This window comes from Lampetra fluviatilis, chromosome 2 (assembly GCF_964198595.1).
Source record: "Lampetra fluviatilis chromosome 2, kcLamFluv1.1, whole genome shotgun sequence".
NCBI lineage: Eukaryota > Metazoa > Chordata > Hyperoartia > Petromyzontiformes > Petromyzontidae > Lampetra > Lampetra fluviatilis.
The window spans coordinates 21,541,697-21,566,591 of record NC_136276.1 but is presented as its reverse complement, the minus strand read 5'-3'; the positions used below and the strand labels follow the sequence as shown (position 1 = coordinate 21,566,591).

The 24,895-nt window shown below is 51.6% G+C and overlaps 1 protein-coding gene across 1 annotated transcript in view; it reads right to left on the bottom strand.

Moving 5' to 3' along the window:
- LOC144944084 (integrin alpha-8-like) overlaps positions 1-23,947 on the bottom strand; it is a 128,456-nt gene extending 104,509 nt beyond the window's left edge. The window contains exons 1-6 of the mRNA XM_078872152.1: positions 23,751-23,947; positions 16,249-16,385; positions 10,941-11,044; positions 9,230-9,353; positions 6,540-6,601; positions 2,609-2,654 (exon numbers count right to left, since the gene is read on the bottom strand). Of these exons, the coding sequence (XP_078728278.1) occupies positions 2,609-2,654; positions 6,540-6,601; positions 9,230-9,353; positions 10,941-11,044; positions 16,249-16,385; positions 23,751-23,917 (640 nt within the window). The 5' untranslated portion in view covers positions 23,918-23,947. The remainder of the gene's footprint in view (positions 1-2,608; positions 2,655-6,539; positions 6,602-9,229; positions 9,354-10,940; positions 11,045-16,248; positions 16,386-23,750) is intronic.
- Positions 23,948-24,895: the final 948 nt, after the last annotated feature.

Sequence of the window (24,895 nt, the reverse complement as noted above, 5' to 3'; positions counted from 1 at the left end):
GAGATTACAACAAGCTGATGCGGTGTGGGGTCGTTTGAGCTCCACGAACAGTTCTCGCAAACAGCCATGCCTGCCCGAGCGACATTATGGACGGACGTGAAACATCGTTCCCTTGTGGCAATCGTATAAAGTAACCGTGGCTGTTCTGCGGGGGCTGGGATGTTTTGCACGGCTGCCTCTTGGCCACATTTACCAAAGCGCATTTAATGAATCAGCTCTCTTAATACGATTGATATCTAAAAGCCACGGAAAAAAGCTTTGGAATTATGCGGGCATTTTATTCAGGATGAGTAAATTTTGTTGGGAAACCATATATCAGGCCACTTGTGAATTTTAAAAAATCATCCCTCGTGACCTGATTAGAGGACTGACCAGTGATGATGAAGGATTTAATTGCATCCTGTGCGGTCTGGATATAGAAAAATTACATCTCCCGAGAGCTATGTGCAAAGTAACCACATCAGCGAGCACGTGTTGCCACTGAGCTGCTGAGTCTCACGTGAAGAGACTCCACTTGAACGTCAAACAACGTCCCTGATTGCCACACCTCGCCTGCTGTGGTCTGCAGGTGGATTAGCAAATCCATCGTCTCGCTGCCTGATACAGCCAACGGAATCTGCATTGGGGTTGCCAATTTCTGGTAACACCGGAGAGCATTACCTGATGTAAATTGCCATGCAACTTCAAGTATTTCTGCATTACTGTTTCATATTGTGTAAAACGTGTTCGGCTTATGCTCCATCGACTGCAAGCAATTTTCTAAGGAACAAAATATTTGAAATAAAATCACCGTCCCAGAGCATCCGCTTAAGCAACAGTGCTCCGGAAGTACTGCACAGAGTCATATGTGGTGACTTGTGAATGATGAATTAAGATACTGATTACGATGATGACGACGATGATTATTCTCTGCCAGATTGATTTGGTCAGATGAGAAACAGATTACTGTAATGGGCTGCCAAGACTGGCGCCGAGAGGGAGCCTGCAGGAGCCCTCTCCCCTCCTCCCCCGTCACAACCTCGCCGTGCCCTCCATCGCGGATGAGCCGAGCACTCCCGCTCGGGGCTTCAATCACTCCCACCATCGACCACCCGGGAACCAGGCCAGCTCCGTGCTGCAGCCTCCCCCACCCCCACGCGCTGCTTTCTGATTTTGTGTGTGTGTGTACCGAGAAGTTGACTCCCCATCTTTGACGCACTCTCGCTCCGAGCCTGCACTCGTTTGCTGGGCGCCGCGGTGGCTAGGAGTAGTTAACAACCTCGCCGGGTACACAGGAGGTCGTGGATTCGATCCCGACCCGAACGTCTGCTGCTGCTGCTGTATATTTGGAGTTTTCATGTCACTCTCCCCGTGCTCGCGTAGATTTTTTTCCGTTTCCTTCGGGGTTTCCCTCCACACTTAGAAACGTGCGTTTAAGAGTATTTGGCTGATGTCAATTTCCACGTGATAAGCCACTTCGTTGAGCTATCATTTGTGGCCAGGTTGCTTCTGAAAAGGAGCTACATAGCTCAGTGGGCCTTACCTGGTAAACTAAAAATAGTTTAGTATTAAATAGTGTACAGAGAGCGGGTGATGCGCTCACGTGTGCAGCAAAAACTGGGGCGCGTGAGTCGATTCATCGACGAAAGAATGTAACCGATTACTTTGTCGGAAGTCGTTTACTCAGGACCCTTTACACATGCATCTTGAAGGCGGGAAACCCCCCACAAGCCACGCCCAGAGTGACGCGGCTTATCGTGTAATGACATCACCAAGCCCCGCACATCACCTCCCGTCCAGTGGCACACGAGTTTTTCCACAACCTATTTCGTGTTATTTGATTATTGTGATCGTGATTATTCGATCATTCAAGTTCATTTATTGAACTAGGTACGAACTCAAGAGACCGGGATGAGTCACATCTGCGAGCGGCGACCTTGGCAATTCGTCTGCCAGTCGGGCGCAATGATGGCTGCTGCTGCTGCTGTGTGCGATCACGATTGAGTAATTTGCGGATCATTTTATAACTTGGCGAATTTGGACCACAACGCCTGCACAAAATGCAAATTAGCGCCAGGGGAAGATCCCGAGCGCCCACCGAGACGCGGTATTGCCGTGGTTGTTGCTACACCCGCAGTGACAATGAAAACACTGTGTAAAAAAAATGTTGTTCCTTGGTAGTAAGTGTTATTTTCTAATTGCTTATGCCTCAAAAGTAGAGAAAATTTATTTTATTCTCCACAAACTTTGCTTTTGTGACCAGGACTTTACGTGAAGGAATGACACAAATGCACACGTTTTCTCATTGAAAATAGGTAAATTTCAAAATATCACTGTCCTGATAACAAAAGCAAAGTTTGTGGGGAATTATAGGCATTTTCTGTACTTTTTAGGCATAAGCAATAAAAAAAAAACACTTAGTACCCAGGAAACATAATTGTGTGACACAGTGTAATCAGACAACAGAGCCCGGTACATCGCTCCCCGCTTTTCTGCCAGCGTCGTCAAACGGCAGCGTGCCAAGGGTGCACGACGCCGGGAACCGGGCCATGCCACCATCCCCCCGGGTGGCCTGGCCCCGCGACGAGGGTGACCGCGGGAGTGGAGCGGGCCCGTGCTGCGTTCGTACCTTGCCAGTAGAAGCTGCCCGGCCCCCCCAGCACCGCGGTCCCCGCCTACAAACACAACAAAAGGTCGTTTAGCAAGAGCTGCAGGAAATTCCATCGGAAGACCATCAGCTTGGCATGCACCCAATAGGCGGATTTTTTTTCTAGCTTTAACCAAAATAAATCTCTCGCTCGACACATAAACAAACACGCGCATAACGACCGATATCGAGTTAAATTCGCAAACCCCTAGACAACATTTTTTTTTTCCGGTGACGTTTAACAGCGGGTGCAATAGTCGAGGTGAATGGCCACGTATGAAATTTCAGCTTGTAGCGGCGCTTGGCGTTACAGCCAAACGCCGTGCACGGCTTCAACCTCATGCCGCCGTGACGCGAGGAAGCCCCCAACCCAACCCTCGCCTTCCTAAAGCAGTCGGCACCCACAGGGGCTGTGCGTGCCCGTGGTGGTGCTCTGGTTCCTTGTGGACATGCAACGTTGAACTTCTTTGGCACCGTACGTAGCCAACCGTGCACTATTGGCACAAGGGGAGTGCTTGCAAGTGAAACAACTACATCCGTGCTATATCAAGGTGCGTCGCGTTGAAAGTAACAGCGATTTGGGCGCCTGGTGTTTTTTTTGTATGTCTTCGAGAATAAGAACGCAGCTATGCCGCGGTTAGCCCGAATGTGCGCTTGATGTCAAGTTACTCTGTACAACAAACACGTGATTGCGGACACCCAATGATCCGCGTACTTTTTTTCGCATTGTTTTTTTCCTACACAAAATACCGCATCCTCTGCCGTCGGTGTTTCTATTCCCAACGTTCTGTCGGCGTCGTCACGAAGTGTTCGACTCTGGAACTCAAAATGACCGCAGCGCGTGGGTCGTTACGGGAAATGCCTCGGCAGCCCCGGGAGGGCTATGCCCTGGCGCTGACCATGCGTACACTCGCTATGTAACGCAACTCGAGCGTGGGGCTCTCCTCAGCGGCGCAGGCCACGGCGTTCATGATGAGAATACGGACGGCGAAGCGGATTCACAGAGAGTCACTCGACGGAGGCTTTGCATGTGCCAAATGTGTGTGGAACTGAGTTTACAGAAAAAATATCCGTGAAAAAAATTACGACTGATTATGCATGAATTATGTTTACGGGAATATACGGTATTAAATCATTATGTGGATATTAAAATGTATAATTAAGGCCTACCTTTCCACCAAAAATATACAAGCTCTAAATTTTAGATATTTTTTTACTCTCGTATGAAGCAGGGATGCACGTACACAAGAGTATTGCTTTGTAGGCAAACATTAAGTCAAATCAAGTTTAAACATCAAGTCGTTCCATTGTTGTTGAATTATTTCCGTAAAACTGTGTAGCGCCGTGGCCCTGCATGCGTGCGCGCCTGCGTTTAACAAAGATTTGCCGCGGACCCAAGTGGCAGGAGGATTCATCGCTGAGGACGGAGCGCACAAACAGCTCCTTGTGTCGCGGATGCCCTGCGTTGCTCAACAAAGCAGCGTCCACACGCCCTGTCCCGAGGAGACGCTCAGCCTCCAGAAACCCCTGACACAGCGTAGTAGTTGTGCAGATGTTGGCATTTATAATACACTTTGGGATTATCCACCCCTGCACCCACCACCCCAACCCCCAATATCTGCACTGTGTGCATCAGAATGTAGTGATGTTTAGTTGTTTTAGCTAGTCAGCCATGAAAAATGTACACAGAGCGGAGCAAGACATATTTAACACGACTACAGAACAATATTTTAATGATGTTGACTTAACAATTTGGCTATTGCGATATACATCACGTACGTCACTCGCTGTAGCCGCGTAGATTCGAGTCATTATGCCTCCTTTATGGAACGACCAATGGCCAAATGCTCCGTCTTTATTGCCAGCCTAGAGAGCCAGTGGTGGCCATTCCACATTCGTACGTCAAGAATTACCACTGGCTAACCGCCCAATAAGTGTCAATCATCGAACGCACGCGTGCGCGTTTGTGTATACGTCACACATACACGTGACACGTGACATCGACGTGTCTGTTGGGTAGAGCCAGTGGTGCAAGTGGGTCACGCACAGGCACCCGGCGACCTGAATTCGATTCCCACAGTGAGGGGTGATGTCTCAAGCGATCTCGGGATACCCTTTCGATATCTCCGCATCGACCGCCACGGGGAGGTATGGCCAAACAACTCCCATGACCGACATGGCGTGGGGAGACCTTCATACAGCAATGGAGCGACCAAGGGCTGTAAATGATACTAACTACTGTATTATTAAACATCTCTCTCTCTATGCGAGTTACATGATTATTGTGCAACATTCGATCAAAATGCATGATAATTAATCACAGCAATTTGGTTAGAGCGATTTATGACTCGGCCTATAATGCACCCGGGGATGATAAATAAAGTTTAACACGTAGGCTTTCGCGACCAATATAATCCATAATAGATCCGGCTGTCGCCTGATGAAGCTAGTTGTAATTACTGGCGAAACGTCGTACTCAGATTGTAAATGTTGTGCCGTGGCTCTCCAACACATCGGTGTGCTGTATTAGTATACTACACTATACACTACACTCTACACTACACTATACACTACACGATACACTACACTATACACTACACACTAGTGCTGTACTAGTGATGAATTGGCAGGTTTTGTTTACGTGAAAACCCTTACCAGTTGGCCGTGTCGGGTGGTGGCGGGTTTTAACGACACATTTATATATTTACGCGATCTAACCCAAAATAACTCTATTATGGATAAATGAAGTAGCACTTTGTGGTAAGTCTATAATGGTCGCCCCTCAGAGATAGACTGGCCTCCACCATAGGAACGTGGAATTTCCACCTCTGGCTGAGGCCCACTGGCAAAAATTAACCGCGTGCCCAATTTCTCGTTGCAGCAGGGGGACACTCAGAGCTGTGCCCCGTGAAGGTATAAAGAGAGAATTGAGAGGAGTCGTCGGTGTTTATTTAGGTGATCGCTTGTGACGAGGCGCTACTTAGCTTGTAAGGTGCAAGGATATCTTCGGCTTACGAGGTCAATTTGAGACGGCACTGGCTATTGAAAGGGTTCACATTCACGGTCTCTCTTAGGTGGAAATGTTCACGCGTACCCCGCTGTGCACGGGGACAACGGCCGCGATGAGGACGACATTCGCGCAGAGGTCACGAGGGGCGAGAGCTGCGTGAGGCAGGGGGCATCCGCTCTGGGGCCACGTGACGGAAAGGGGCCCTGGACACAACGAGGGTCACTGAAGCCACCGGCCGCCCCCACGACGCCGCTGTCACTGCGTCGCCCGGGGAGGAGGGGGTGGGGGGGTGGGGGGTCATCTGTCTCTCGAATACGCTTTGTTGTTATTATATATATTTATTTAGTTATCTACTTTTCTACCTATTTATTTATTTATTTGCTTGAGACTGATCAGAGTTTGGAGTGGGGGGACCTGTAAGTTTCCCGGCCAGGTCTGTCAAGGTCCCCTCAAGTCATCTGGGAATAAAACCTCGCGTATCGATCGATCGCGTTAGCCCCAAGCGGGGCAGGGGGTGGGGGGGGGTGAGATGGGGGTGGGGGTTAAAGAGGAAGGCATTCAATCTGTTTTCCGAGTTAAAATGTTCACGATGAATTGGTCTTAACGTGCGCCTTGCGAATGACAACAACGTCTTGGTCGGCAAATGCGTTCCACGTGTGCTCCTGTTGACTTACAGGCAACGGTGTCCGCATCGATGGCGGGTTTTTTTATTTGCCGCTTTTATGCACCGCGCGCCCCAGCGAGGTGGGTGCTCCCACGTGCCAAACGGAGCAGCCGGCCTGGAATCGGGCGGCCCATGATGTTCCCAGTTTCGTCGTTTGCGTGTACATCTTGCGCGTGTTCGCCGCCCGCGAGTGAGTGGTTCGTACCGGTTAGCACGGGGCGCGCTTCGCAGCCACTTACGTCCGTGAAATCGACGCTGAACCCTCCTTGGCAGGAGCCTTGACCCGGCGGGTCAGGATTGCCTAATGTGGGAGCACACAGAGACACCTCAATTATGGTCATTAGACGAACCGCGATCGTTTCCTCCCCAGACCTCCGCTCCCACCACATCCCCCCACGTCTGCTCTGCTCGGCCCTGCCTGCCTGCCTGTCTGCGCCGTCTATTCCCACAGACCCATTCAGATTACCATCTCGACATTGTTTCTATAAGCACTGTTTGGCACCACGACTTGCATGACTTGAATGCCAAACTGGCCATTTCCTGTCGGCTCTATCGCGCTGAACAATGATCCACTCGGAGATGTTTTGCCCAGTCAGCAGCAACGGGCAATGGTTAGCCAGGGGATGATGCTGCTGCTGTTGCTGCTGCTTCTGCTGTTCCTGTTACGGGTTCCATCTTCAGAGCTCCCACGTTTGTCGCGCCCAGTGATGGCTGCTGCTGCTGCTTGGATCTCACCCAGCAGTTGGACCCAATTCTGCATCCGCCTCCTTGAAATCGCCAAGCGAGGGCCAATTAGCGAGCCACGTTCATTTGCAAGGTAATGCTGGGTAATTAGCTATCTGGGATATTTTTTTCCAGCTAGTCAAATTGACTGTGACACAATAGCCCACGCTTGCAAATTAAGGTGCATGGTCTGAAACATTTGCTCTGCGAGAGATGGCAGCCAGTGATTATAATTCTCGGGTTGGATTATCCGGTACTTAGAAGTTGCAGATATCAACCACAGACTTTATGCACACTGGCGCTGTGGCACTACCGGGCAATCTAAGCCATCTACATTCTGACCATTAACCCAGCTCAAAGACGCGCGCGAACATTTCGTGAAGCAGACTGCCAAAGGCATCTCTACTCGGAACTGATTAGCTCAAACATTTGAGTTGGATGCTAACGGGGGGAAAGTAGGTTTATGTTCTTAACAAAAGTGGCCGCAATCGAGCAGACCACAGAAAGAAAAAAACCATCGGCAGGCAGAGCGTTCTCATCCTCTAGAGAGCCATGTGCGAGCCTCTGGACTCAGTCACGAATGATCACCGAGTCCACAAGGCCATTTGATTTGCAGCAACGGCGCCTGGGCTGGAGAGGGATCCGAGGGAACGATGCGACGACTCCTCATAGAGTTTCTGTTTAGTTTCCGTCGCCCCTGCTGCGTTTCTTTGTGCCAAATCTCGCACCAAGGGTCATAGAGTGCTGTGGGGCAAATTATTTCATTGGTTACACACACACGCACGCGCGCACGCACATACACATATACACACACGCGCGCAAACACAAAAGACAGAGATCCCCCGTGTAGCCTTAACAGACTGTAGGGGCAAGTGCTGCTAGCGAGCACCTATGAAGGCCGGCATGGCACACGAGGGGGTGGGTGGCCAGCACCACGCGCGGCCGCCTTTGTCTCCCCAGTAGCAATGTTTATACACACTGTACCAGGAATACTCATTTGAGGCTGAATCGACATAGGGGAGGCCCCGGACCGGTTCAGATATTTGTCACCGATGTTGGACGTGAGTGGGAATCGAACTCGGGTCGCCGGGTTTGTAGCGCCGCGCGCTAACCGCTGCACCACCACTCCCCCCACTTGCCCCACGCGCGCGCAATTTCCTACGACAACCGATGCGCAATCCGTGCCATGTGGTGAGAATTACACGACGCGGATAATAAGTGGCGATAAATCAAGTCGCAGGCATTAGAAGCGGTGTGACGATATCCGTTCGCATTGCGCTACGGCGCGCACACGCACGCTTCGTTGACGAACGTTTGAATGTTAAGCCCTGCGTCAATGTGTGTGTTTTTAATAGATTTTAGTCAATTGGGTTAACGATACGCTCCAGCCTAAATATTCAGAGGTGACCTTCACACAGCTCCGAAGCTCTGACCGACCACACAGGGTCGAACGCCACTGAGCGTGGGCTTCACCTGTTACATCTGGGCCGGGGGGGGGGGTGACGAACCCCACGTTGTGCTTTTACAGTTTCAGGTCAACGCGTGGCGGGCGGCGCTTATTCATTGAAAAAAACAAAAATGTAAATTCATGGCAGCGGCTTTATCGCAGTTTCCTCCAACAGGATGGAAACATGAAATCCATACGGCGTCCCAGGAGGAACCCGCTCCGGCGACAAACTCGGCACGCACGCGTGAAACATCGCTCCGTGTGTTGACTACGAAGCACCCAACTCTGGAGCCACGCCCCCCACTCTGGAGCCACGCCCCCCAAGCTGGAGCCACGCCCCCCACGCTGGTGCAGGGCCACACAGACACCACCAGCGCCGACCGAATGAGACGACAATAGATTATCGACTCAAATCCCCACGCCCAATCCAAATGATGCACCAGATTATTGTGGCGGTGGCGGGGAGGTGAATGATCAAATGACGAGCCCAGAGTTCCTGGAGCAGGCGGGTGGGTTGAGTGACAGGCAGGCGGGTGGGTTGGGTGACGAGGGGGTGGGTTTGGTTGGCTGGCAAGCGGAGAGGTTAGGTGACAGGCCCGATGGGTTGGCTGGCAGGCGGCTGGGTTGAGTGACGAGGCAGTGGATGGGTTGGCTGACAGTCTGCTGGGCTGAGTGACAGGCAAGCGGGTGGGTTGGGTGACAGTCTGCTGGGCTGAGTGACAGGCGGGTAGGCGGGGTGGGTTGCGTGTCAGCACCTACCTCTGCGGCAGGGCGAGTACTCGGCGAAGCTGCTGAAGTTGCCGTGCGCCACGTAGCAGGTGCCCACGGGCTCGCGCTCGCGCGCAGGGCGCAGCGTTCTCCAGCGGTAGAGCGGGGCACACGCCTGCCCGGCAGCACGCAGCGTCCCGCGGAGGGCAGGAGATGGTTATTCTCGCCGTGGGAGACAAGCGACACGACAACGACTCTGCTGCTCACGTGCGAAGACTGCGGACGTTGTGTGTCTACTTTGTGTGGGTCGCAGAGTGATGGGGGCTTCGCGTGTCACGGCTCTCCGCGCTCGGAGAAACGTGCTCGGATTTTTTGTTACAACTTTTACATGGAATTGCTATTCTCATTATATTATATATACACTGTAGACACACACACATATATATATACCCATTGAGTCCCAAGATTATTTGTCAAGAGAGCGCTCTGGATTGCGATGTTGGGAAATGCTATTTTAAAAAAAAAATATTAATGTTTGTCCTTACGTGCGAGAAAACTCGAGTTACTCGGATAAATGGCGACGAAAGACGGGAAGAGACACACGCTTATCACAGGATAGTGACGATATTCAGAGACCTCATCACGTTGCCTGTGATGATGAAATGTGGGCTTGGGCAGGAGGGACATTAGTCATGAGACTGATGATGGAGCGGCTGCCAAAGGGGCGAACAGACAAGCGAATAACCTTCCACTGCGGTGATGAAATCCGTTGATATGGAGGAGCTAGATGGAATGTTGCCTCCGTGGGACCATGAGAGTTGGCCACAGCTCGGGAAGGCCTTGCTCCAGCAGTGGATAAAGCGTGTATGATGATGATGATGGTGTTTGATGGGCACAGGCTAGGTATATAATGTGAAGGCAATGCCCGTGCTGGAAACAGTTTCGATTTAAAGCTTTCGTGACTGCAGGGATTCATCTTCTTGGTTCTTTCGGTAAAGTAGCGTAAAACATAATAAAATACAATTCTCACGACGTTTCGGCCACAACGCGTCCTCGTTGTGGCCGAAACGTCGTGAGAATTGTATTTTATTATGTTTTATTTTTATTATTTTACTATTTCCCTTCTACGTTACTTTACCGAAAGAACCAAGAAGATGGAAACAATTTGTTGCAATCTTTTTTTTTAATATTAACCACGGTTGATGTTTAGATGTAATAACCCTGGAAAGAGTTATTACAATCATAATAATAAACACGTACATTTACCGTAATATGTAACAAAAAAATTCTGCTCTGGCCCGAATATTAATAGATTATCATCGTCTGTCTATGGATGGAATTACAGCGGCATACTACAAAAAAAATCACTTAGGAGACACAAATCAGGCTGTGAGCTGCAGTCGGCCAATCCACAGCTTTTTTTCTCCTTCTGTTCCACATGTCAGCACTGATGTGGAAAACTCATTACCGCCTCGCGGTGCGATGTGTCCAGGTGGTTTCTTGCTCATGTTTCACCGCTTCAAGTACATTTCAATCGGCTTCTGCTTTTACTGCCGTTTTTGGTGGAGTTGCGCGTTTGCGCGACTCCACTTCGGAGGGGCAAAAGGCGCCGTCGAAGCGAAGCCGCCGATGTTTTGATTTCCTTCGGTTGTCCCCCCCCCCCTTCGTTTGCCGGTCGTGGCACGAGCGATGCGGCGGTGACCGGCCTTGCCCCCCCCCCCCGCCCGCCGCCGGTGACGCGCGGGACGGGAGAGCCGCTCACCATGACGCTGGAGCGGAGGGCGCGCAGACTCGCCCCGAACCACTGGCGCGACTTGTAGTCCACCCTGTCCCGGACGCCCGTCGGCAGGGTCAGCATGCGGTCACCTGCACAGAGCGTCAGACGCCGGAGCTGGATGCGAGCGATTGACCGCCCGTTTCCCGTGACGCGCACGCTGCCTTCCCCCCAGCACCCCGCTTGTGTAGCGCTCAGGCCCGGGGCGGGAGCCGCGGTCACGAGCGTTTGAATTTCGCCGGGCGTCCCTTCGGACGAGACGCGCAGGCCCCTTTCTCCAAAGCAGCGGGGAGCGCGCGCCTCGCCGTCCGGCCATCTGGACACGCGGGGGGCCGGGTGGCGTGGCTGTTTGCGAGCTCGTCTCCTCGGGGAGCGGGGGGGGGGTCCGCGGCACGACGGTCGCCCGCAGTTTCATTTCCACTGCTGTGCATGTAAAGGGATGCGCGCGCGGAGTTTCGTAGGGATCACAATTTTTTTACTACCAAACTATTTTTTTTATTTCACCAGGCAAGGCCCACTGAGATAAATAGCTCTTTGTCATAAGCGACCTGGCCACAAATGATAGCTCAATGAAGTGGCTCATCATGCGGAAATGTATTGCAGCAAAATACTCTAAATGCATTGTTCTTAACGTCGAGCGAAAAACCGGAGGACCCGGAGAAAAATCCACGCGACAATCGGGAGAACGTGGAAACTCCAAATATACAGGCACCGTCAGGGTTGGGATGCAACCCACGACCTCCTGTAAATCAGGCGAGGTAGTTAACATTTCACCACCCTGGCGCCCTAATAAAAATACCCCGGAAAGTAATTTGCAAGTGCAAGCCAGCCACTGTAAGTGTCTAAAATTAAAATTTCAAAATTACCCGGAAGTCAATTTAAAAACATAATTATTGTCAATACACAACTTTATAATGGGCAGATGATTTGAGCAGACATTTTTTAAAGTTCTGACTTCTTTGACACTCATCAGCACGGTGTAGCCTATGAAACAAACGCAATCCGGGTCGCCTGGTGGTATGGGCAGAGCCCTTCGTGAATACAATGGAACCGTTCACCAATGTATTTGTGTTGAGACGTTTGGTCTATTTACATTCTCGATAAACACAGACACTCTGTTCTCTTTGCTTCGTTGGCCTCGGGGTTTTTCTCGTTGTTTTTGTTTAAGCATATTTCATTTAGTTACTTTGCATTTGCAGACACAAACACATCGAAGCAATGGCGAGTGTTTTGTGCAACGAGTAAATACGCCACATGCCCTTGAAGCGGGGGGAAAAGTCGTTCAGGCGATTTACAGAAATGCTTAACCCAGTTTTTGACGAGATAACGCCAGGAACACTTTGCGCACCTCCAGGGTTCATTTTAAATCCGAGGATAAATAAACAGGCGACGTTGACATTTCACGTCATCGACGGCGTCATATACAGCGCCATCAGAAATGTAAAATCCCGAATTTCAACGCTCAAAGACACAGAGTTCATTGGTGCACGGGGGTGCATTTTCTGTTGGCTGTGCAAGGTCGATACCGATCGATGTCCACGTCGTTTATCGAACTTCTAACTCCTGTGGAGGGCTGGTGGTTCGCGCCTCGCCCATCGCCCCCACTGATGCCCCTCCCCCTCCGCCCTCAATATGTGCAGATACTACAGGATGTAGGGTGCGTAGGTAAATATATGCCTATAAAAACACATTTTTTTTTGAGAATTGTTGGAAACATGTTGGATACATTTTTTATCCCCACACTCGGCTGGGGGTCTACTTTCTATAATTTTTTAATTCAGCCCTTCTGAAAGGCTCTTATAATTTAGTTGACGGACACACGAAACGTCGGGTTTTTGTAATAGGTAACAAGGTTTATTAAAAAAAGAGGTAAAATTAAGTGATAAATACAATTTCATTTGTACCACTGATGTCCCTGAAATTAACCTACAAATGTCAAAGTAGTCAGAGTGGAACCCCGCCTGCGATGTGGGGAGCTGTGGTCGTCGCTGCTGATAAGGGGATGATGGGGTTTCTCGTCGGCTCGGCTGTTTGATCGGCGCTGTTTGTTGACGTGATTGGGACGTCTGCAGATCAGCGCGCGCTGACACCCGTGGGCATCGCGCCTGCCATCGAGCGCAGGTGACGTGCGATGAACAGGGCCCACGTGTGCCCACACTCTGACGTCTCGGCAAAAGGTTGTCGGTATTTTGCCTTGGGGGGCCGTCCATAAATGATTTCATGCGATTTTTGACGATTTTTTACCCCCCCCCCAAGTCAGACCACCCCCCCCCCCCTCAAATATGACGTCACAAAGCTCTGCCCCCCCCCTCCAAAAAAACATATTTTCATTTTGAAAATAAAACATGTTTCAAATCGCTTTAAATTATTGTCATTGTAGGGCGTATTTAATGTGGCGCTGCACACTGATGTTGTAGGAGAAAACATTTATGAAAAAGTATATTTAATTAAGTAGAACGTGTTGTCTATATTTATTTAAAGTTGCGCATTTTGATGTGACGTCACATTTCTCAAACCCCCCCTCCCCTCGTCACACATCGTCACAAAATCTGACCCCCCCCCCCCCAGGTGCGTGACGTCATTTATGGACGGCACCTTGGGATGGCAGCGTTGGTCGTGTTTGAGGTGACGCGTGACGGGTCGGGTCCAGGACACGCAGGAGACGATACCAGACCCGATGCGCACTGCTCCCTCGTGAATGGGAAACTGAAGCTAAACTGTTTCATTTATTTGTAATTGACCAAGTAAGGCACCCACTCTGCGCTGTATAGCTCTTTGTCAGACTACAAATGATAGCTCGACGAAGGGGCTTATCACGTGGACACTTAGATCAGTCAAATACTCGAAACGTGGACACTTAGATCAGCCAAATACTCGAAACGCGTGTGCAGGGGAGAACTGAAAATCCACGCGACCACGGGGAGAACATTAAACTCCAAATATACAGGTGTCAGGGTCGGGATCGAATCCACGACCTCCTGTATACCAGGCGAGGTAGTTAACATCTCGCCACCGTGTAAATGAAAGACAAGCCGCAGTACTCCGATATTAACCATGCAACTGTAACGATGGACTGTGTAGTAAACCCACAGTGACTCATTAGGGACCCAAAGAGATACATTGAAGATAGTGGACATGCAACCCAAACTATGGACTATATAGTACACCACTGCAGTCTAGAAACAGCAAACGACACGAACTCTCTCTCCTGAAGCCTCCTCATCCTGGCTGGCAGACCTCAACGTCCGCATTCAGTTCTTGAACGTGCTGCCGTCACGCGCAAGAATACTAGAAGGGAAATAATAAAATAATAAAAATTCAACAATATAGTTCTCACGACGTTTCGATCGCAACACAAAAAATAACGCCACTTTTTTCAAATTTTCTTGCTGTGGTTTTCACACCTGATGATGACTGCTTGTGTTGCAATCGAAACGTCGTGAGCATTGTATTGTTTTATTTTTTATTTATTTATTATTTCCCTTCTACGTGACTTTTCCAGAAAGAACCAAGAAAATGAATCCCTGCAGTCACGAAAGCTTTAAATCGAAAAAGAATACTCGAGTTGCACATTTCTTTCCATGGCGAGGGGATAACACTGAGACAACCTCCTGGGCCCTGCAGGGCTGAGGCTCACGAAGAGCCCCCACGTGCCTTGCACCGCCTGTGCCCCGTAGCACGCACACACACACACAGCGGCGCGCGTGCAGATGGCACAGAGACCCAGGAGATGCCCTCTTGGGGGCAGAGGCTGCCCTTTGTGGGGCACCGCACATACCGATGTCAGAAACGATCACGCCAACGCCACGACTTAATTTACGTGTAATTGTGCGCAGTTCGTTTCGGCCCTAAACTCATGTGTTGGCTTTTAGAGGCGGCCAAATTAAAATGTAACAAAAAGCCACTTGAATCGATTCAAATTATTTTCATCCTCCCTCGCTAACAGCATAGCTGGGATTGAACCTAAATGTTCATCAGAAGCTCGGCACAAACGCCGACATTGTGGTGTTGTGATGCGGCATCTGAAGGCGCGCATAGCTCCACCGCCCGTGTATGTTAACAACGCCGTTGTAACCAACAACAACAACAACACCAAAAACAAAAAGTAGGCACGGACCTTTAGGGATCTTTCGCTCGCAGAGGATTTTTTTGCATTAATGTCGCTCATTTGGTTACAATAACAAGGCTGTTAATGCAATTACGCATTCCTCACGCTCATCGTCACGGCAAAAAAGGCAACAAATGCCCAAAGTCTTCAGGCATCTCTCTGCTGCTCTCAGAGGGCCAGAGAACTGCACTCTGGCCCAGTGCCTCCCTATTAGGTGTAATTTACGGAGGTGTTTCCTTCGCGTTCGCGCTGATTAATGGTGTTTAACCGGCCATTCTGGGGGTGCAGCAAGACCCCGGTTACACCTAATCAAAGTCCGGAGAGCAAGTGGCTTTAGCCGGGACATCTGTTAGTGATTACTCGCGATGCCAACTACCCCGCGCGCGCGCGCTGGACATTTCTAAACAGCGTCCCGTTCGTGTCTGCATCATAAAAGCCGAAATGAGCTTTACATTTGCAGAATCCCCGTGGACATGTGGGGAGCTTTATTGTTGTTGCACCTGGAAAATGGAAACATTCGAGACGGAGACGTGAAGATTTCCTGCCCAACAGGAGAATGTGGAAGACTTGTTTCGGCACTACATTATCGAATTAGAGATTCGAGAGTGAGACTTTCTGGGGGAGTTGGAAGGTTGTGTGGACGTGAACCACGACGACACCCAGATGGTGCCGATTTCTGAGCCACTTCAAATCTACTTGGCAAACACGTGTCACTCGGCCCGCTCCTGGCATTGTCGCCCTGGGACGTTGTGTGTGAGCCCGCATTCCTCGGGCGAGATTCGCCGCCCGAACGGTCGATGCTTAATTGTGATGCCGCTGCAAGATGTGGAAATGTCAGAAATGCTGCCCCCGTTAACTTACACACACCCGCTGAAACAAGGGAATTGCCGTTTCGTTTGGGCAGCGTCGCGCGAGCGGTGAGAGCGACGATCGTACTCAGCGGGTGCCGGAATGGATGGGATGGATGGGAAAGATGGATGGAAGGGAGGGGAGGGGAGGAGAGGGAGGAGGGAGGGAGGGGAGGGTGGGAGGGAGGGAGGCGAGGGGAGGGAGGGAGGGGAGGGAGGGGGGAGGGAGAGGAGAGGAGAGGGGAGGGGAGGGAGGGGAGGGTGGGAGGGAGTGGAGGGAGGGGAGGGGAAGGGGGGAGGGAGGGGAAGGAGGGAGGGGGGGAGGGGAGGGAGGCGGTACCTGTGAGGTCGAACGGGATGGGGTGGCAGGAGGGACGGGCCCCATCGCGGCCCCAGGGACACAAGTAGACCGCTCCGCCCTCCGTCACTCCGGGCTGGGACGTGTTGGCCCTCGGAGCCCCGATCAACATGCCAATGCTGGCCAAGCGCACAGACAGAACAAAGACAAAGATTCCCCGGGTACAGCCCTTAACGTACCGATGGGGCAAGTGCTGTTCGCGAGCAGCAGCAGCTCATGTTGAGGCCAGAGCGCCACACGCCGTATCGCCTTTGTCTCCCCAATGTTGGTCCTTATACACCGCACGAGATACTCATTTAAGGCTTAGTCGACCTAGGGAAGACCCAGCACTGGTTCGTATATTCATTACTGATGTTAGCCGTGAGCGGGAATCGAAATTGTGTCGCTGGGTGCGTAGCACAGTGCGCTAACCACTGCGCCACCGCTCCCCGACGCGTACGCACACACCCACACACATGCACGCGCGTAAGAGCCTTCCCGTAACGTTTGTGGTTATTTTGAGCATTAAAAAATGCAATCCCTTACTTTTGCTGCCAAAAGTCAAAGCGATTTCCTGCCGCTCGAACGAGCAGCAAGGCGGTGATCATCAACTGTTGAGAGCGCCGAGCCAGTGATGGCCATTCCATATTCCTATGGCAGGGTGAAAGTTTATCCGTGTGACTCTCACTGTTGACAAGTGGCACTAATTGTATCGATCCTGGAGGGGATTAATGGACTGAGTCAACCTCCAAGCGTCTCTGTAGCAGGTGACCGCTCCTTATCTTCCGTTAGACTCGACCCATCTCCTAGCCACCGCAGCGCGCCCCGCGGTGGCTAGGAGATGTTAACCACCTCGCCTGGTACACAGGAGGTCATGGGTTCGATCCCGACCCTGACGACGCCTGCTGTGTGTTTGGAGTCTGCATGTCTCTCTCTCATCATCATCATCACGGTGGCTAGGAGATTTTAACTACCTCGCCTGGTATACAGGAGGTCGCGGGTTTGATCCCGACCCTGACGACGCCTGCTGCTGTATATTCGGAATGTGTACATCTCTCCAGTTGATTTTTCTCTGGGTATTTCAGTGTTTTTCCTTCAACATTTCGAATCAACATCACGCGTTTACAGTATTTGGACTGCTGTACATTTCTACGTGATGATGCGCTACTTCGCTGGGCTACCATTTGTGGCCTGGTCGTTATGAAAAAGAGCGTTATAGATCAGCGGGCCTTACATGGTAAAATAAATAACAATAGTTTAGTTCATAATATAACTCCAACACAGCCTGGGAGGCGCCAATTGACTTGGGCGCTGCCCTACCAGCCTCTCTGAGCAGGATCACGCTTTTACTGAACTCGTTTCGTCCCTTCGGGTATAAATCACTCCTTGATGGCGAGTGTTCTTGCAGACAGCGCCTATACAAACTCTCTTTTTTTTTTACAACCACCGCGGCGCATGAGTGGACCGGCATCCCTCGTTGCCACTTGCGGTGGTGTCTGGACGCAGCCCGGGAAATGCCATTGGGGGGTCAGGCCTCCGTGGTTGTTGTTCGATAATAGGACACTCAGCAAATATCCACTCCTCTCCTGATGTAATTGTCCTACTGGGTTCTTCGTCTTCTTGGTTTTTTCGGTAAAGTCACGTAGATAGAAAAAATGAAAGTAAATAAAATAAAAAATGAAAAATAAAAACTACGACGTTTCGATCACAACATAAACGATCGTCATCAGGAGGAAAAAATTGGGGAAGGCCACCCAAGGCAAGCTGCGAAAGTTTTCTGTAAAAATATAGATTCTTCATCGTCTGTCCCTGCTGTGGTGGCAGATCCAAGGGGGGCCCAACGGTAGCGTAGGTGTCCATCCATGGTGGTGCTGCGTAGTTCACGAGCAAGCTCCCAGCACGTGGAGCGAAACGTCGGACATCACGCCGAAAAACGCGTCGAAGAGGCACGCTCCTCCGTTCGCTCATCCCACACAGGGCCGGAGTGAGATTGTGTAGGCCCCTGGGCTACAGGCACTGTGAAGCCCCCAGGAATATTTTCAAAAGGAAAACTAAATTAAAGAAAAATAAAATGTCTTTTTACAAGGATAACAACTGCAGCCCCTAAAGCCCATGCCTTAATCCGGCCCTGCTCACACAACGCGCCCTCTTACGCGACTTACTCGCTCAAAAATACCAGCGCCGCTCACGTGTACCGTACGCTGTCCTGCCCAGAGTACGCGCGGTCATGAGCGCGACTGGCCCCTGTGCCCACACACGACGTCTCAGACGGCACGCGAGCGCGGCCTTGAGTCTTCAACCCCATCTTGAACCCCAGGGGCGCCGTTCCCGGTCAGAGCAGCGATGATGGAGTGCCATGTCAGGGCCCATACGCGGCTGCCTCCGCTACTTAGCACGACGCTTAAGTCCGAGGAAGGAGGCCGCTGGTGGGTGCAGGCCCTGCACGTCGCTCTGAACTCCACCGACAACCACAGCTGGGGCAGGGGGGGAGGGGGGGGGCTGCAGGGTGGTGGAGCAGCGGTAACAGCTGTGCTTCACAGGAAGAAGGACCTGGGTTTGATACCCTGTGTGGAGTTGGTGAAAGTGATGTCGCTTGGTCTGCGTGGGTTTCCTCTGGGTTCCCATAGCTAAAACAACAATCAAACAACGTCGCTGGTATTGGGGCAAACGTCCCACTGCTTAAAAAAAAGTTCCTGCAACATCGCCCCCCGACTGCGCAAACCCCGGCAGGACCCTCCTGAAAACGAGTGGAGGCTGAATGAGGCTCTCCTGGGTGAACGAGCGTAAAAAAAAAGCAAGTGAAACTGCGTTTCCAATATTTGTAAATGTCTCTGTTCCACGTGAACTGCACGCTCCTCTTAATTACAGTCACTGCTATTCGCGTGCATTCAGACAGGTCAGAGAGTAAAACTTGCTTCAGCTGGAATTAGACTTAGGGGCCGTCCATAAATGACGTCACGCGATTTTGGACGATTTTTGATCCCCCCCCTCTTCGTCACACATCGTCACAAATGTCAGACCCCCCCCCCCCAGGTGCATGACGTCATTTATGGACGGCCCCTTAACATTTTACACAATAAAAAGGGACGTCTGTCGACGCGAACTAACATCATGAACACTCCATGCAATGTCCACACAGCGCTGTTCAAATACCTGTCGTGATCGAAGTGAACATCCTCGGAACAATGTGCGGAAAATACCCGTGAAGAGAATGGTCTTGCAATTTTAAGAATCTTGTAAAACATTTCCCAGCATATTTCCTCGATGGGGTTGGTGTTCTAGATTTGAAGTTTTCGTGACTGCAGGGATCCATACTCTTAGGTTCCTTCGGTAATGCCACGTAGGTAGAAAATTTTATAAATTCAATCACGACGTTTCGATCGCAACACAAGCAATCGTCATCAGGTGGGAAAACCACAGCAGCACTTCAGCAAAAAAGTTATTGCTGTGGTTTTGCCACCTGATGATGATTGCTTGTGTTGCGATCGAAACGTCGTGATTTATTTTATTTTCTACCTACGTGACTTTACCGAAAGAACCAAAGAGTATGGGGTCGTTGTTGTTGCAGGAAAACCATGCGCGCGCATATGCCGCAAAGCATTTGCCCGGGTGCGATCCGATGCAATGCCCGCAGGCAGCACTTGCAGTTAACAAAGACGCCACGACAGGATTTGAACCGGCCGGAACAGCGGGGGTGGATGTCCTGGTGGGACTGCTTCTCGTGACCGTGGCGTTGGCTAATTCATATTCCTTAGGAAAATCTCGCTTTGGGTTTTGGTGCTCATCTGTGAGCATCAGTAACTCACAATTTGCTATCTCTACAGCATTGGCTTTGTTTTTGTTGATTGATGCAAATGCTTCACTTCGTGCCGACTGCCAATGAGCGTGGATTTTTGTCCCTCCGCTGTTGAACATCGACGCGTTGTACGGGCCCGCGTTTTTTTTGTTGTCGCAATAAACCAAAATAATACAACAACAAAAACCCGATGCAAATGATGATTTAACATGGGCATAAATAACCATGCAATAGAGTTAAAAAGATCACGATTAATATGAATCTGTCAACTAAAGATCCATGAAAGCAACCATCGACAGCTAGGGGTGCACGCTTAACGCGTGTGCTCCGAAAAAGGGCCATTGCCCGAAACGTCGCCTACAACAAATTGTTCTTCTCACGGCCACAGTGTTATCGGCGATTTTGTTTGACTCCGTAGCGACACAATCCTGCGTGTGATCCTGCCGCACCAGTGGCTCGCACGTCGACGGGCCCCGACCACCGCGATGTCAGCAGCGCCTCGGGGACACCCGCAGTGCCCCCTGTCGGTCCGCGATACTTTCAACATCGGGGCAGTCCTCGGGTTACGAACACAACCAGTTGCGTTCGTAAGTAGAGGAACGGCCTGACATTACGATGCGAGACGAACTCGGCTCTTCGGCGTTGATGCGAACTCGCCGGGACACCCCCCCCACACCCCCCATACACCCCACACCCTCCCACACACCCCCCCACACACCCCCCCACACCCCCCACACACCCCCCCACACCCCCTCCCCACACACACCCCCCCACACCCCCCCCACACCCCCCACCCCCCCCCCCCACACACTCCACACCCCCCCACACACCCCATACACCCCACACCCCCCCACACACCCCCCCGCACCCCCATACACCCCCCTCACACACCCCCACACATCTCCGCACCCCCATACACCCCCCTCACACACCCCCCACACACCCCCCCCCCACACACCCCACCGAAACCCCTCGCATCCCCCACACCCCCAACACCCCCCATCCCCCCCACACCCCACTCCCCCACGGCCTTCATAGGTGCTCGCTAACAGCACTTGCCCCAACAGTCTGTCACAGGCTATACGGGGGATCTTTGTCTGTGGTGGTGTCACGGCGGGGAGACTGGGGGAAAGGAGAGCGAGGGAGAGAGAGAAAGCCCCGGTGCGCTGTAGACGACACGCATCTGGGGTAACGCGAAGTGGAAACTCTGTCGAGCTGAAGGCTTAATTCGCGTAATTGCGCTCATTTCCCTCGAAGCAACTTCGCAGAGCCCCGTCGCTCTGCTCAGAACGAAGCCGCCGCGCGTCCTGGACCAGAGCCCAGAGCGAGCGACTCTTTCAGCGGCACGGGTCCGGGACGAAACGTCAAAAACCCCGCCGGCCAGATACGGCTCGCCAAGCGACAACCCCCGCTGCGTGCGACCGCAGCGACGGAGTCATCAACCCGCCGCTGACCGGCGTGGTGAAGTATGGCCAAAGCAGCCACATGGCGCGGGGAGATCTTAATTAAATAGTGAATTCCCAAAGTCAATTAATTTAATTACTGTAAACATGTAAATACACGCAACGATAGCGAACATTTTGAATGCACACAACGGGCAACATTTTCACTCCGAACACTCCCAACTATAATCATCATCATCATTATTTAAGTTTATTGTCGATTGTAGTGGATGTCAATGCGGACATACTACACTTCTTATTTTTATTATTCTTCTTTGGGTCTTTCGGTAAAGTCACGTAGATAGGTTAAAAAACTACGACAAGCGGACGTTTACTTGTGTTGCGATCGAAACGTCGTCGTTTTTTGTTATTTACTTTGAACCCATCTACGTGACTTTACCGAAAGACCCAAAGAACATGCATTCCTCCGGTAACGAAAGCTTTACGTCAACGTCTCTTCTTCTTTAGTACGGCCGCTGTTGTCGATGCAGGAGCATCAACTACAATGCCACATTCAGCCGGCCAAGCCCAGACGGCCGCGTCCATGAGCAGCGTGGTGGCACGACTGCTTCTCGGGTGCAACATTCACTTCGCAACAACGAGCATCCGAGCGCTACCTTGCCGTGTGGCTAACGGCAACCCCAATGGTGTCGCTGATGTTGCTTCGTCGCCTGTCGCTATCACGAGCCGCTCGACAGAGTGAGAGCGCGGGCAGGGCCCCCTGGCTTTCGTGACCCGGCTACTGAGACGATCTTCGTCGCGTCTTCATTCGAGACTCATTCTCTCCGGAGCCTTCCGGGAGAAATCTCAACCTGCCACTCGGGGGGGGGGGGGGAAGTCAAGTGGGAAGGAATCGACTGCGCGTGGCCAGAGTTGACGAAGCTTCGTGGGTTAGTATTTTAATTTTGGCGTGAATTACGTACACGGGGCAGGTAACGAAATGCCACCGCGATAGGCTGCACCGCGCAAATCGAACGTAGCGTGCGTATCAAACTTTCTCGGACCACTCAGGCCGATGCAAACATTCACTCAGCCCCCCCCATCCCTCTCCCCCCCCCCCACCGCTGGTGACAAAACGCATTCACTTTCTCTCTCTAAAGAGCCGTAATACTAAATGAGTAATTTTATCGGGAGATTAAAAAGCATGTTTTTGTAACGCAGCTATAGCGTTTTTTTAGGGAGGGCATTTCAATGTTAGGAGGGTGAGGATAGTTGAATCATGGTAGTTCAGCTGACGTTTTCTTAATTGAAATATCGTACGCAAAATGTTAACCAATGCCCGAAACAAAAGGCATAATTAACGTTGCCATTATTTGTGTGGATCAGCCTGCGTTTGTGTCGCAGTCCCACTCTCTCGCTGTGTGTTTCAGAGCGCGATTGAACTGGGTCCGCACGGTGTCTACGGAACAGCTGATCCACCGGCTGCGCGGCGCGTTTTCAAATCTCGCGAGTCGCAGCCCGCCGCCTCGCGATTCATTGGGGTGAAGGGGGGAACGGAAGAGGCATTCCTACAGCTCAGGCGTAGTGCTGCAGTCTATAAGCGCGGTCTCCCGCTAGCACGGTTGGCTACGTACGGCGCGAAAGAAGTCCCACAGACGTGCAACGGCGCTCTCTCCTATTGCGGTCCAAAATCGGTGCATCGCCTAAGCCACTTAAAAGGCTATCGGGAGGCTACGAATGCGCCAATTATCAACCATATATTCGCGCAAAGAAGTCGGCTTACCTTGTGACCTTCTGTGAAGAAACTCATAGTTATATGTTACTCATCGTGATCACGACAATCATGATTGCGACGAGGATGGCATTCATGATGACGATTTCCAGAATGGTAATGATCACGTTCAACAGCAGTATCGCATTAATCGTCACGGCCAACATCATAATGATCAATAATCGATGGGTGGGTTAGGCCACGTACTATCTGAGCAAATTTGTGTCGTTAAGATTCTTCACCGGAGGCAAACTAATTAAATGTTTACGAGCCTTTAAGGCGCCAGATATAATCGTTACAGCTCACTCACTCAATGAGTTGAAGATCTGTTCTCACAATCAACGTTCATATCTCAATCAGATACAGCGGCGTTTCGTTCGGCCGCAAAATATTCCCTACGCGTACGATCATCGTCGCAATCATCACGACGAGATCACAACCGCGATTATAATCGGGCAGCGTCAGCGTTCGTCAACAGCCAGCGTGATCACGCTCGTATCACCACCGCCGCAGCGACCCGTGCGGGCTTCGCGAGTGGGTGAAGTTGCACACTCACGCGTCTGGCTGCGTGTACAGATCCACCGCGTAACCGAAGTAGGAGCCGGGTGGCCCCGCGTACTCCACGCCCGTCGTCGTGTCCAGGTTGAATCCCCAGCCCGGGTGAACGAGACCACTCCACGGCACGCTGAGCCGCAGCAGCAGAAGCGGCAGCACTCGTGCCATGGTCGTTGTAGACACTCTGCGCTCAGGGTGCGCGCTGCAGCAGGAGCAGCGGTTGCTTGAGGGGGGTCGTAGTCGAGCCGATCGCGGCTCCTACCCAGCGTAGCCCAACCCCTCCACACACCACAACCCCCAATCTCGTCCCCAGCACCCCCCCCCCTCTCCCACCGCCACCACCGCCACGTGCGGGCAGCCTCGCCTAGCCCGGGTCGCTCTGGCTGCTGGGGCAGATTGGGGTCAGAGTTGGATTCGTCTGCTGTCCAGCACCGACCTCACACAAGCAGACACGTGCACACGCATTTCTTATCGAAGGTAAGGAGGCGAAAGTGCTCGCTCACGACACTTGCTGGCGGAAGGGACACGTCATCAGAGGGGGCCCTAGAAAAGCTCCTCTGGGGGGGGGTATATTGGTCTACTCTTCCTCGCTGGCCAGAGGTCAAGGGAGAGGTGGGGGTACCCACACTTTATCCCACCACAACGCGACCTGCCAGTCGACTGACGGTCTACTGCTGCGTGGACAAGCGGGGAGTTCATTATTGCGCCTTTTGTTTCAGCTGCCGCGCCCGAAGATCGAATCCACGACATCTGGAATGAAATTCCAGTGTGCCCAAACATTTCAACACGACAGCAGCGACGAATACGCCTGAGTCTGCTGATGACGCCCCAACAGAGTTGAAGCCAGTCTAGAGCGTGCTCGTTTTATAAACACGTGCTGCTGAGGATGGTTCTGGAAAGCTCACGGGGCTAATGCTGAGACCAGCAGAGGTCTGTTAGAATGCTTCAAGGCGTCAGTGAATGCGTGCGGCATATGCAATCGTCGCATCTGAACGCATCGGCTGATGCCCCGTGAGGTTTCCGCAGCAAAAATTCGCATCTCAACGTTATACGGCCCGTGACCGTGCGCGTGCGTGTGACCTCGTCATTTCGTGAGTCGTTGCTTGAGTCGCATTCCTTTTATCCGGTGTCCGTAGGCCTGGAAGC